The sequence below is a fragment of the Sparus aurata genome, chromosome 17 (assembly GCF_900880675.1).
Source record: "Sparus aurata chromosome 17, fSpaAur1.1, whole genome shotgun sequence".
NCBI lineage: Eukaryota > Metazoa > Chordata > Actinopteri > Spariformes > Sparidae > Sparus > Sparus aurata.
In genome coordinates this window covers 17,617,984-17,630,864 of record NC_044203.1, presented here as the reverse complement: position 1 = coordinate 17,630,864, position 12,881 = coordinate 17,617,984, and the positions used below count along the sequence as shown (strand labels likewise).

Genomic DNA, 12,881 nt, shown 5'->3' with positions numbered 1-12,881 from the left:
ACTCTGTGGGGCATTTTATGCACACATAATTTTTTTGTTAATTACATTACATTTTATATTCTTCAGTGAACAAAGGCAGCATCTGTTTGATATGGCCCTTGCAGTTCAGAATTAATGTTGTAGGTGATAATGAGGCATTAGGGTTTTTGACCCAAGGCACAGAAATATGGCTTCTTTAAGGTGAACTGTGATAAACTCACCTGTACATATTTCGAAACTACTTGCCAAAAGTGTGAGTTTGTGATGTCAAAAAATAATACCAGTAATATGATGCTGGAGGGCTCATAAATCTTATGTGTGCAATTTTCATATTCCAGTTTCTTATTTTACTTGGGTAGTCTGTGCAGTGCTCAGGTAAAATGCTACAAAGTATTTCCTGTGATTTTAAGATAGCCAGTTTATTGCCAAACCTATGACACTGTTGCCTTACTCTAAGTCTACTACATCCAAAAGCAAACTACTTAAGTTGTAAGGCCATGCCACTAAACATGTATTTATAATTTCTTTTTTAATATAATACAGGGTAATGAGAAACACAATACACAGGTCTGCTATAGTCATCATTTGTGACTACATCTGTTCTGCACAGCGTGGCTGGTTGATTATGGTGGTATTATGGTGTGATAGCTCAGAAAAATTTACATCATTCTGTAAAGAATATTACCTTGCAATTTTGTGTGGTTGTGAAAATAAGTGGCATTGTGACTCACATAAGTGTATGCAGATGATGACACTTTTCAGGGAATTTTTCCCTTCAGGCAAGTTTCACTCACCGGGGGTTGAGAAAATAGACAGTCAACTTTGAATAATTTGATTTGCCGTCAGATTTGAACTTATTTTGTCTGTCTGTCTGTCTGTCTGTCTGTCTCTGCCTCTCTGCAGGTGGCCATTGCTCAGTTCAGCGACGATGCTCGGACTGAGTTCCAGCTGAGTTCCCATGGCAACAAGGAAGCGCTGCTGGAAGCTATTCAGAACATCAGATACAAAGGAGGAAACACCAAGACAGGTCAGAAAACTTTGTCTTAATTTACCTGAAGTTACTTTATAAGTCCTGATAAAGTACTTTTAGTGCTGGAGCTTTCGACCGTATCACACAGTCTTACCCAGCAGTTGCCCTTATCTTGTTGTATTGTGTCATAGATGTGTTTAGGGCTCTCTCAGGACTTCTCATCCATGTTGGCTTGAGATTGTTCATTCTTAACTTTCAAGAAGCACCAGCAGTAAACTCACCAAAAAATCGCCCATTTGATCTTGAGCTTTTCAACTCTTACTCCAAAATTTAAATGTGTAATTTCTTAAAAACTGGGCCAACCCTGTTTGTTGAGGAAATTACAGTAATAACATGTGTGGTGAAATCGTTTAGTCAAATGCCATTTATTTTAGCCAAATGATCAACTAGCAAACTTTTAAAATGTTAAGCATCGTACCAGATACTTGTTGAAACTGTCACATACTGCAAAGAGGAACGACTTTAATTGGTGCATTACAAATAGCTTGGGGTTGTGAATCTGTTGTAACATTCATGTGGAACACAAGGTGAATGTCAGCAGCATTAGTGCGTTAATGTGGTTTTACAGGTAATGCTGGATGTTCAGAGGCTTCTAACTCTCCCAAAGTCTGGGCCATGGCTCAGTGTCTATTCAGAGTAATTGTGTCCTTGAGCCTTCCTATCAGCCGCAGGCCTGATCGCACTATCATCTCCACTCTTATCCCTTCCTCCCCCGTCTTAGCTCCTCTATCTCTGCTCTCCTCCCTGTCACTATCGTGTCTACCCCCTTACTGTGTTGTCCTTACTTTGCAGCCTCTTTGCTTTCTGTTTAAGCTTAATCTCTTCTCCCTTTTCATAGATAGATAGATAGAATTACTTTAATGATCCCAGACTGGGAAATTATTTAAAGGGTTAGGGTTATTGTTAGGCATTGTTCCCCTCTTGTCCTCTCAACTGTCCTTTTTTGTCCCCCTTTTTTTCACGTATCTTAAATGCTGTCTTTTGTCCTTCTCTCCATGTACGCCCTGCACTGTCTTACAGTGTTACACCTGGAAACAGGTGGCAATTTAGCTGACAGGGCAGTGGTGTGTCTGTGTGTGTGTGTGTGTGTGTGTGTGTGTGTGTAGGTGTGTGTGTGTGTGTGTGTGTGTGTGTGTGTGAAGCAGAACAGAAAATAAACCATGAAATCTCATTTTCAAAGAGAAGGAGGAGGCAGTGAGCTCTCACAAGGTTAGGCTAATGATGCTCACAGGCTCGCAGTTTGTCTCCCTTTCCCCCATCTCCATGTCTCTTATAAAGTATATATTCTACTTCAGGGAGATGGAAACATTATTTCCTCGGCTGTTTTAAAGAAGCTCTTTTGTGAATCTTTTACTTAGCTATACACGTATATCAGTGTTGGGAAAGTTCGCTTTCTACATGAACTAGTTCAAAGTTCAGTTCGCAAATTTAAAATGAAGTAGTTCAGTTCATAGTTCATAATTCAAAAATGAACTAGTTCATAGTTCTTTTTGTTTTCAATATGTTGCTGCAAGCTATTATTTTTCAAAATTATTGCCACAGCCCATATAGAACCACAGACAGCTATTTCAGTTTTTACACTGAAACTGCAGGTCTCTGACAATATACTGCAAAACCAGGTTGTTCAGCTGCGGCTGGGAGATGAAGACAACGGAGCCGCTACTGTACGCCGTTAATGTGATTTGGGTCTGTTTTTGGCTCGCTGTTGTTGTGTCTTTTGATTTTTTATTCACTCTCACAGACCTTGAAAGGCTAGCCGGGTGCTTTAGTTCAATGTGCCGTTTCAGGTTTGCTGCTGACGTTGTTGTACGGAGTTGCATCTAGAAACAGGCAACAGGCAAAGTTTACACAAAAAGGTAAAAGGTTTCCAAGCTGGATCATGACTGACCTTTTCATAAAATTGTAATCATATGAGGATGCCGTATTAATGGTGGAGGCAGAGTCTGAGGTGCTGCTGCCTTCATTTGTTTTTGCCTCCATGCTTCTCATTTTGATGACACATGCGGCGGTGCGACTCTGTGGTGGCTGTTGTTGCCAGATTAGATGTTTTTTCCGCACATATTAAGGCCTGTTTACGGTGTGTTTTAGCTGGGTTTTCACCTGAAAGGCTCTATGGAAATCGTCAGAATGAACACGTTCACAATAACATTCAGGCAGAATTACAGTACGTTCAGTTCACGTTCGCCCAAAATATGTTCATGAATGATCGTTCACTAAGGCACAACACTGACGTATATCGAGCAATGTACTGGAGACTGTGCCTCAACCTCCTTACTTACATATTACCCCTGCGGTCCATTTAGAGACAGATCAGTCATTTCTGTGGCTTTCACTACTGAAGCTTGCCTTACAACCATTTATTCTTTTTTATTCTCCAAACCCAAACTCTTAAACTTCAACTTCTGCTCAGAGACCCCATCAGGGCGCCTCACTGTGTCTAAATCCCCCAAAGCGCTGAAAGAAAGGACTGTAGCCCTCTGCCTCTTTAACCCTGAGCTTCTGGCAAATGCATCTGTGTGGATACAACCACTAGCCAACAAGAAACCCCACAGCTTTAATGCATTTTTTATGTTTTTACTGTAGCTCACTTTACATCCACTGTTCTGTTACCCTCTGGTCAAGTCACCACATTGAAAATACATTTTAAAAGCTACTTAGAACTGTCCATAGATCTATAGTGATGTGACAGAGCTCGTATCAGTTCCAGAGAAGATTTTGCAGGCAGTAGATTAGGTATATTTGTCTAATTTCCATTCAAAAATCACATTGGACTTGTATTTGCTTTTAAACTATCATGCTTGTTCCATTGGCAGATTATTATGATTTATCTTTTTTTGTTATAACCAGGTAAGAACAAAACTTAAATTACAGACATGTAACTGAAAACAGGGTATAGAAGTAAAAGCAGCATCAAAGGGGTTTCTGCTTGTTACAATAAAGAAGCATCATACTTTTGTACTTATTTTTGAAGAGTAATTTTTTTCAGTGTAAAAGCAACCTGCATCACATTTGCTCACCGTATCCGATCTTGGAGCTGCCCACTGACCCCCCACTGCTTCTGGAGCTTCTTCTGAGCATCTAGTCATAAGCCTATTCTCTATACCCAGTTTATAAACAATATGTAAATGATGCAGCCTTCTTTAAGACTGTTTTTCTGTACTCTCACAGACGAGTGTGAGGGAAGAGCCTGTAGAGGACTCAGAGTGTTGAAGCTGATATTCTGGGATTTGAATTGTCACGATGCATTTATTTATTAAGGTATTAGTGAGCCTCTGACTGGCTTAGTGAATGATTGATTTAATGTAGCTGCATCTGAAATGGTCTTTATCCCTCTACATATACTGTGGTGTAATATACAGTTTATATGTGTGTGTGTGTGTGTGTGTGTGTGTGTGTGTCTTTTGAGATTGATTTTCATGCTCTACATGAGTAAGTCTGCTAATCCCACACTCTGCTTTTATGGTATGTTCATATTGTGAGGTGTGCGTGTGTGTGTGTGTGTGTGTGTGTGTGTGTGTGTGTGTGTGTGTGTGTGTGTGTGTGTGTGTGTGTTTAGATGACTGACTTCTAGTATATAAAGTTGTGTTATATTTAATCCTATACAGTAATATATTCATATATTAGTTTAGTCAAGATGTGATTGGCCTTTTTTAATGACTTTATTTAAATTGAGCAGCCAGTCGGATTTCTTCAGCCTTATTAATGCAGTTGTGTGAGAACCTCAAATTTCAAGGTTTATGATTCTTTCAGTCCAGAAATGAAGGTATAAATGTAGGGCTGCACGGCCCATGAACTCAAGTTTCAGCAGCTTTTATAGTCATTCAGAATCCATTGTATATTTTCAATAATGCATATGATTATGCAATTAAAAAAGATCTTCCTTTATCTTTTCAAATGTTATGGGGTTTATTTAGATATCTAGTGATACAGATTTTACCTGAAGCCAAAGACTCATACTTATCCAATGCTCTTGTTGCTAAAAGAGAAGATGATTTTTTAAATGTATTTTATTTTATTTTTTTTACTATTTTTGCTCTCTCTTGTTATTTGCCTTCTGAGGTGACAGTTGGAAAGTAATAAACTGTTGCCAGACAGGAGGATAAATCCAAACTGACAAGGATTACTTACACACGCTGATTGATACGCTTTTTAACCCAGTGTTGTTTTCTGATGGTCTTCTTTATCTTTTTTCTCTCACTCTCTTTACATATTTCTTTTCCTTATCTGATTTATTTTCCTCTTTTCCCCCCTCTTTTTTGTCTGTGCCCTCTTACCTGCCCTCCCCAGTCTTTGTCAACCATCCACCCGCCCAGCCCCTCCTCTATCTCCTTCCCCCTCTCAGCTTTGTCCTGTGTCTCACTTCATGCCTGGCTTGCTGCTGTAATTCCAGTCTCACCCAGCGTGATCAAAGGACAGTGTAGAAACAGATGTATCACTGGCAGATATCTGACAACACAACACAACAGGCCAAACACTCTGTCATTTGTCATCACTGACAGCTCAGGAAAAAAAATAAAAATACAGGAGGAGGAGGAGGAGGCAGGGATGTGGTCTGAGGATCTTGGTTTGGTCAGAGAATGGGAGACAGACAACATATGTATATATAGAGCTATTTAAAGTACACACTCTTAAATGTACACTAAGTGTTTGGTCCATTTATTGCTTCATGGTGTTGTTTTTATTGCAAAATATCCTGATAATCTGAACCTCTATTACTACGCCTGAAACGCTCTTGGAAACACTCGAGGAGTGAAGGAGAAAGTCTTTAAGGACAGAGGGAGTTAAGAGGATCGATGGCAGTGATTGTCCATTTAATGATGAAAAGGTCAGGTAGTGATGAGTAGATGAGCTACATGAAGTATTAATGCAAATCATGATGTACAACATGTAAAAATTGGCATTAAATAGAAATGACCCTCCTGCGTGTGGGGACTGTGCTTATCGGTTTGCCAACACATTGTTGAATGTATACTGTATGTGTAAAGTCTAAACTGGTCAGATCAGTTTAAGCTATCAGAGTCAACACTGCATGTCAGTTTCTCCCATAATTTTAGTGACCATAACTAACAATTCTTTTCAGCTCTGAATATGACTTCACTTGTTAGCAGTAGATAGAGCTTTCTGGAGGTCAATAGAACGAGGAAATATAATACAAATACAATGTAACTGAGCAAAATTGCCTTGAATTAAAACATTTTTAAATTAAACCTCAAGTATTTTGAGGGGCTTGAAGCAAAATGATACAACAGGCTTTCTACAATTCACCTACAGGTATGCATGAAACCCACTTTGGTTGCTTTGTGGGCGGTTCTTGATACCTTTCAAAGCTGTCCAGACAGATTTGATTGACTGATTAAGTGCATTCACAGGTGACCAGCACACTGTCAAAAGTTCATCTAATTTGAAACTTTTGTAAGACTCGACTGTAAGATTTCCATCTTAGTTTGTCTTATCTTTGACTACTTAGGTCTCATTAAAACACACCAGACATTGTCTGTTTTCTGTTTCACATGCTAATGGAAACTCATCTCAAATCGGGTTTCAGGAGCATCTAGGTCACGTATTTTCATGTAATAATTATAGGCTCAAAAATGTCTGTTTTAATAATTAGCAAGTACATTCAAATTGGAGCAAAGGGCGTAAGCATTCATATCAATGCTAAAGTTGTGGAAGAGGCTTCTTTTAGATTGTTCATAAAGACTTTACTAGTGGCTTTGCCTTTGTTTGTGTGTGCGTGTGTGTGCGCGTGCGTGTGCAGCCACTGGTTAACATTTATTTCAATGCAGCATGAAAATAATTTTGCTGCCTTGAAAGTAGTTTGAGTTAGATAATCACAGTTAACATCTTAGCAGCCTTTATTTTTCTCAGAGTCCTTACAGTTCAACAAATTGACCATTTATAGCAAATTATAGTAAATTTATATAGAAAAAACAAGTTGTCAGAAAAGGCTCTGCTCAGCTCAAAGAACAAGGGCTGGAACAAGGATTCTGCTCAAAAAGCTGTGCCTTTAACAAACAAACACGAACATCCAATCTTAGTTAAATCACCTATAAGAAATATCAAATAAGGAGCTGCATCAGCGAAGTGTTTTGGCTCGAATGTATTCAGCGGAGTTGTAGTGATATTTACCAGTATTTTGATCAATGTCCATGCTGGGCACCTACATGAATATGATTGAAAGTGTAGCTTCTATGTAGAAATGGATATATGGGCTAAAATATATAGAAATACTGACACAGTTGTTTAGTGAAGTGGTTTCTTTTTGTCTTACGTCAGGTCGGGCCATCAAACATGTGAAGGAGTCTATTTTCACCCAAGAGGCCGGAGCTAGACGGGGCATTCCAAAGGTCCTGGTTGTTCTCACCGATGGACGTTCACAAGATGACGTCAACAAAGTGTCCAAGGAGATGCAGATGGAAGGTTCGTTTTTTAGTAGTTTGTTAAAGTTTTAAGAATCATAAATTATCCCCATTCTCTTCTCAATTCTTGGAGGCTTTATGTACTGTATGTCTCATTTTATCATATAGAATATTGGACTCTTTAAGTTGGTTTGTTAGTTTGAAATGCATCCACACCTCCAACAATGTGTAACATTTCCTTTCCATCAACTTCATAACTTGGGAGTAATTCTCTTGTTCAATTCCACTCTAAGGCTACATCATCTTTGCCATTGGCTTTGCTGACGCAGACTACGGGGAGCTGGTGAATATCGCCAGTAAGCCCAGCGACAGACACGTCTTCTTTGTGGATGATTTGGATGCTGTGAAGAAAATAGAAGAGCAGCTCATTACTTTTGTCTGCGAGGCTGCCACTGCCAGTGAGTAACACCACCTTATGTTTAAAACAGAGAGAATGGTAGGAGAGCAGGAGGGAAAGGAGTTCAGAAAAGTCAGACGGGGCTGCAGATGGAGTGAAAGAGGCAGAAAGAAAATTGACTAAGGACTCTTGGTGGCTTAGAGACATGAGTGAAGAAAAGATTGTCTAGAATCTAAAATAGTAAGAATTAGCTTACAGACTCTTTTCTTTCTTTCAGCTTGTCCGTCTGTTTTGATGAGTGGCAACACAATGGCAGGTAAGAGCTTCAGATGACAGAAATACAACACAATACAACACTACAGTCATACATGTCCAATCACTGTATCAAACCTGCATGGAAAGCTGATGATGCTGATTGTGATGAAGATAAAGATCCTTTGTTTCTTTCAGGTTTCCGTATGATGGAGAAATTCGGCCTTGTAGAGAAGGAGTACAGCACCATACCTGGAGTTTCTATGGAGCCCGGATCATTCAACAGCTTCCCCTGTTACAGATTACACCGTGATGCCCTGGTGTCGCAGCCCACCAAGTGAGTACGGTCATGTCCACACTAAGGAGGAGAAATCTGAAAACACACCTTACACTACATGATAAAAATGGTTTATTGTTACAAAAGAAAGCCCACATAAAAGTATTGTAGCTGTCATCTGATAATGAGCGGATTAGCCTGGTTAAACCTCTTTCTCTACATAGTCACTTATGTTGTCTTCTTTATTGTTGAACACACAAAGCAACTCATAAATGCAGGCTCTGAACCAATGCTAATTGTAATCTTTGACAGACAGAATATGCATGAATATAGATCCAACTGTACTGTTTTTATTAGCACAAAAAATAAGTGACAGAGGTGACAGTTTTTTTAATTGCTGTATTTCCATCAATGGGTTTTTATGCACATTTTGAAGTTTCCATTCCATTAGAATAGGTTGATGGAGCAGCAAAAGCATTTTTTAAGCTTGTCTGAGGTGGTTTTTGCCTCTTTTTGGAAACAAGTTCATGTGCTTAATGGGGATGGAAACACCTGTACTGGATAAGTTCTGATGAAGCTACCGTTCAACTCACATGACAGATCAGCTTATACTCCTCTGAGTGAAGCCTCTGCTCAGCTTAGGAGACGAAAAATAGCAGCTGGCGTTTCCTCATAACTCCACACATATGAGGAGACATTCCTAACATGAATTAATACATGTAACAGACAGTAATGTCACATTTCCATTGTGTTTTTCTATGTTGTTTTTTCACAATTTGAGGTCCAACTTGCCAGCTGGACAACCTATTGCTTATCTTGATAAGCCAACTCATAATAAACGCATAACGATAGTCAATGGAAACAAGCATTCGTCAGTCAAAATTTGCAATACATTTGGATGAAAAACTGGCCAGTGTCAATGTTAAAGTTTGGTTGAGGTCAAAATCTTTTTTTATAAGAGTCACAAGAGAACAAATGACAGGTAGACAGGGTATAACAAAAGAATAATGATGACAAACAAACACATTAATAAATAAATCACAACAATAATTGAAAAACATCTTCATGTTTAGTGTGTCTAAGTTGGGGTGTGTTCCAGTTGTCAGAAGTCAGTCATTTTGTCTTTTTAGATAAAATCCATGCTGATGAATGGTTAATTCATCTATGTTTGCTTGCTAAGTGAATCGCCATTCCTCTCTTGGACATGCAGAGTGGTGACTGTTAGTAGTCAGCGGGACATAAGCAACAGAAGACTTTTAATCATCAGCCAACATTTCACACGGACTCCTACAACTATTTAACAGTCCTGCCAATGAAAATGTGCAGACTTTCTGGCTATTAGCAAACTGCTGGGGAACTAACATGAAAGCTAACCTTTGTTTGGACTACATTTTACATTTTAGGATACAAGAGTGCAGGTCCCACTCATATCACCAGGCCAGTGTTAAACGTGCTATGCCATAACTTGCCTCCAATGATAACAACTACAAATAGTGAGTTTGAAGATTGTAGAATTTGAGCATGTTATACTTAAGATGTAATTAAAGCACAACAAACAGCACACATTTATGTGATTGATTAATGTAAATACAAACAGTATGTCTCATCTTTTTCATAACTTGCAGGGAATGCAGTTTTGACAAATGATGGATTTTCTGCAATAACAAGAAATTTGCTGAAAGCGCTGAGCACAAGCAGATTATTGCAGTAATATATTAAACATGTAGTTACGACTAATCCCTGTAATTCCTTCTGCCAATTAACACTAAAAGCAAATTGACAAATTCAGATTGTTCACTTTTAGGGCCTGAAGTTAAATTACAGAATGTTTATCCAAAGTAACGTGTGAATGTGAAATTAACAGAGATCATGTCATATCGAAAAACTATTGAAGTATCAATACTTGTAGGACCTAATATAGCGTTCAGCTTGATTAGACCATGCCCAATCTTTAATAAAGTATCACAAGATTAAAGATGTTAAGGTCATGTCTTCAGGTTTCATTATTGTGCACCTCAAGTGGGTTTCAAACTGCAGATTTAGACTGTGATCCTTAGAAATTAACAGAGTTGTCAGACAAGTTCTCTGAAATTCTTGCAGGTGGAGGTTTGAAGCATTAAACTTTACTAGCACTACACCACAGGTAAATTTTCAAGTATAAAAGCTATGCATACAAACGCTTAACCCCCATTCAGTGGCTTCAAATGTGTCCCCGTTGTGCTTTTCTTTCTGCGATGGTGTCAGATTGTAGCTTTTTTCTTGTTTTTAACCATCAACCAGCTTTAACTTCAACTTCCTACTCTATGATTGTTCAGTTGGTAAAAAGTGACATTGACGAGATTTCTGAAAAGTTTGACTTGAGATAATTTGAACCCAAAGTGCTTGAAGGCATCTATACAAAAAAAGGCTAGGCTCTGTGATCAAAAAGAAGCTGGAACTCAAAGACAGTTTCAGGCAGCCAAAAGCACTCTAAAAGCATTTCACAAAAGCTCAAGACAGACAGTGGCATGCTAAAGAAGTTACCTAGTGGATTCATGCCTTTAGGGCACAGCTAAGCTCACTATCTGCTTCCCCCTCTCTGTGTGTGCGCTTTTGCGCCTCTCTTTCATGTGTGTACCAGGTACCTTCATCCTGAAGGTTTACCCTCAGACTACACCATTTCCATGATGCTCCGCCTACTTCCGGAGACCCCCCAGGAGCCCTTTGCATTGTGGGAAATCCTCGACAAGGATAACGAGCCATTGGTGGGACTGATCCTGGACAGTAAGTTTGAATCACTCGTGTTTTCTCTTCTTTGAATTTTCTTTGTCTCGCCTACATCTTAGCACATCCGTTTGACAAGTACAAACAGCAGATGTGTGCACCAGCTCCCACAGCAGTGGGATCCAAGAGTGCACATGATGCCGCAGATTTTAGAAGAAAATAAATGACTAATTATAGCTGGGGTAGACCTACAATTTTGATCCAATACAATTTGATCCCACCTTGAGCAGAGAAACCTGAGCTGTTGTGGAATGGGGGATGGGACACAGCAGGCAACATGATCTCAGACTTAAGGGTTCTGTTTCTCAAATGCTTTAGAGTTTGTACCTACAGATCACAATTTCATATAAAGCCAGTCTTATAAATCAAAAGTAGATGGGATGATAATGATAGAATTGACCACAGTGCAGTGCCTATGTGTCAAACTGTGATAAGCAATGTCACAGAAAAGCTGCACACTAGGTGAACTCACCCCAGGCGTCAACCTTCAGAGATGTTTCAGACACCACTGACTTGAAGGAGGCCCAGGGCAGACCCCTGACCTGCCGCTGAGATTCTATTACCAGCTGGCCTGAATGATCTTGGGATCCTTGGGAGTAGCTGGAGGAAGTTTCAGAAGAGCCATGCTAGAAGAATCCTTAACTTGAGGAGAAGTATTGGGCCTGAATTTTAAAACTAAAGCAAGGAAATGATTATGACACAGTGCTAGAAAGAGCACTCGCTGTATTCTTGCTTATTACTTCCACTTGCATAAGTTGTTCCAGAGGTTTGAAATACGCTTGTTGTACCACTATTACATGTGCCTGTTTTTGTTAAAGATATAGTAAAAAGCATGCATGCTCAAAAATTTACCATAAAAACATATGCGGGGGAAACAAAAGCAAAGTAGGCCTTCTTAAATAAATTTTTTGTCCATTTACAAATTTAAATGCTGTTCATATATAGGCCCTAAAATGATTGCTAAAACCAGATCTTTCTGGGAGTCTAATAGCAGAAGACAGAGACAATAGTGTGAACAAGGCAAGTTTCTGTCCTTCCTCACCACACAATGTATCTCTCCCACAGATTCTGGAAAGACCCTCACATTCTTCAACAATGACTACAAAGGAGACTTCCAGACCACCACCTTTGAAGGAAATGAAATTAAAAAAATCTTCCATGGCAGCTTCCACAAGGTTAGTCTTAGATATAAGTGTGCGAAAACCTCAGGAGGTAGTGCGGGTTGTCCAGTAGCCGGAAGGTCGCTGGTTCAACTCCTTGGCTCCCCCGGCTGCATGTCAAAGTATCCTTGAGCAAAATACTGAACACCCAAATTGCTCCTGATGAGACGTTGGCAATTTGCATGGCAGCCTCCGGCATCAGTGTTTGAATGTGTGTGTGAATTGGTGAATGTGACAAGTGTTATAAACTGTTTGAACGGTCAGTGGGCTGGAAAAGCACTATAGACATGCAAGTCCATTTACCATTTTCAGGCTTTGGTGCTCACCTCTGTTTAGTATTATTATAATAAGGTAAGAGATTTTGAGCTGCTTAGAAAATATTGTGAAAATATGTAAGCCATTTAAGAGAAATAAAATAGCAGTTTGTGTACATGTCCAGTCTGTGGTTCTAGGTTGTTACAGTCCATTAAAACTAGAGCCACTTTAACACCAGTTTGCATTACCCATTAGGTTCACACTGACAAACCACCTTTACAGCTTTTAGTTGATAGTTTTTCAGATAAATATTCAGATCTGCTGCTCTGACACAATGCAGAGCAGAGGTGGACGGAGGAAGCAGGAAGCTTTATGACAAGCCTCTGAGAAAAAGATGAGAAAAATAAGA

General features: G+C 39.3%; 1 protein-coding gene across 2 annotated transcripts in view; it reads left to right on the top strand.

The window, feature by feature from the left end:
* col14a1a (collagen, type XIV, alpha 1a) overlaps positions 1 to 12,881 on the top strand; it is a 143,733-nt gene that overhangs the window by 73,860 nt on the left and 56,992 nt on the right. For both annotated transcript variants that reach the window (XM_030393551.1, XM_030393552.1), the window contains exons 27-33: positions 883 to 1,006; positions 7,286 to 7,429; positions 7,662 to 7,826; positions 8,043 to 8,081; positions 8,216 to 8,354; positions 10,915 to 11,057; positions 12,123 to 12,232. In XM_030393551.1, the coding sequence (XP_030249411.1) occupies positions 883 to 1,006; positions 7,286 to 7,429; positions 7,662 to 7,826; positions 8,043 to 8,081; positions 8,216 to 8,354; positions 10,915 to 11,057; positions 12,123 to 12,232 (864 nt within the window). The remainder of the gene's footprint in view (positions 1 to 882; positions 1,007 to 7,285; positions 7,430 to 7,661; positions 7,827 to 8,042; positions 8,082 to 8,215; positions 8,355 to 10,914; positions 11,058 to 12,122; positions 12,233 to 12,881) is intronic.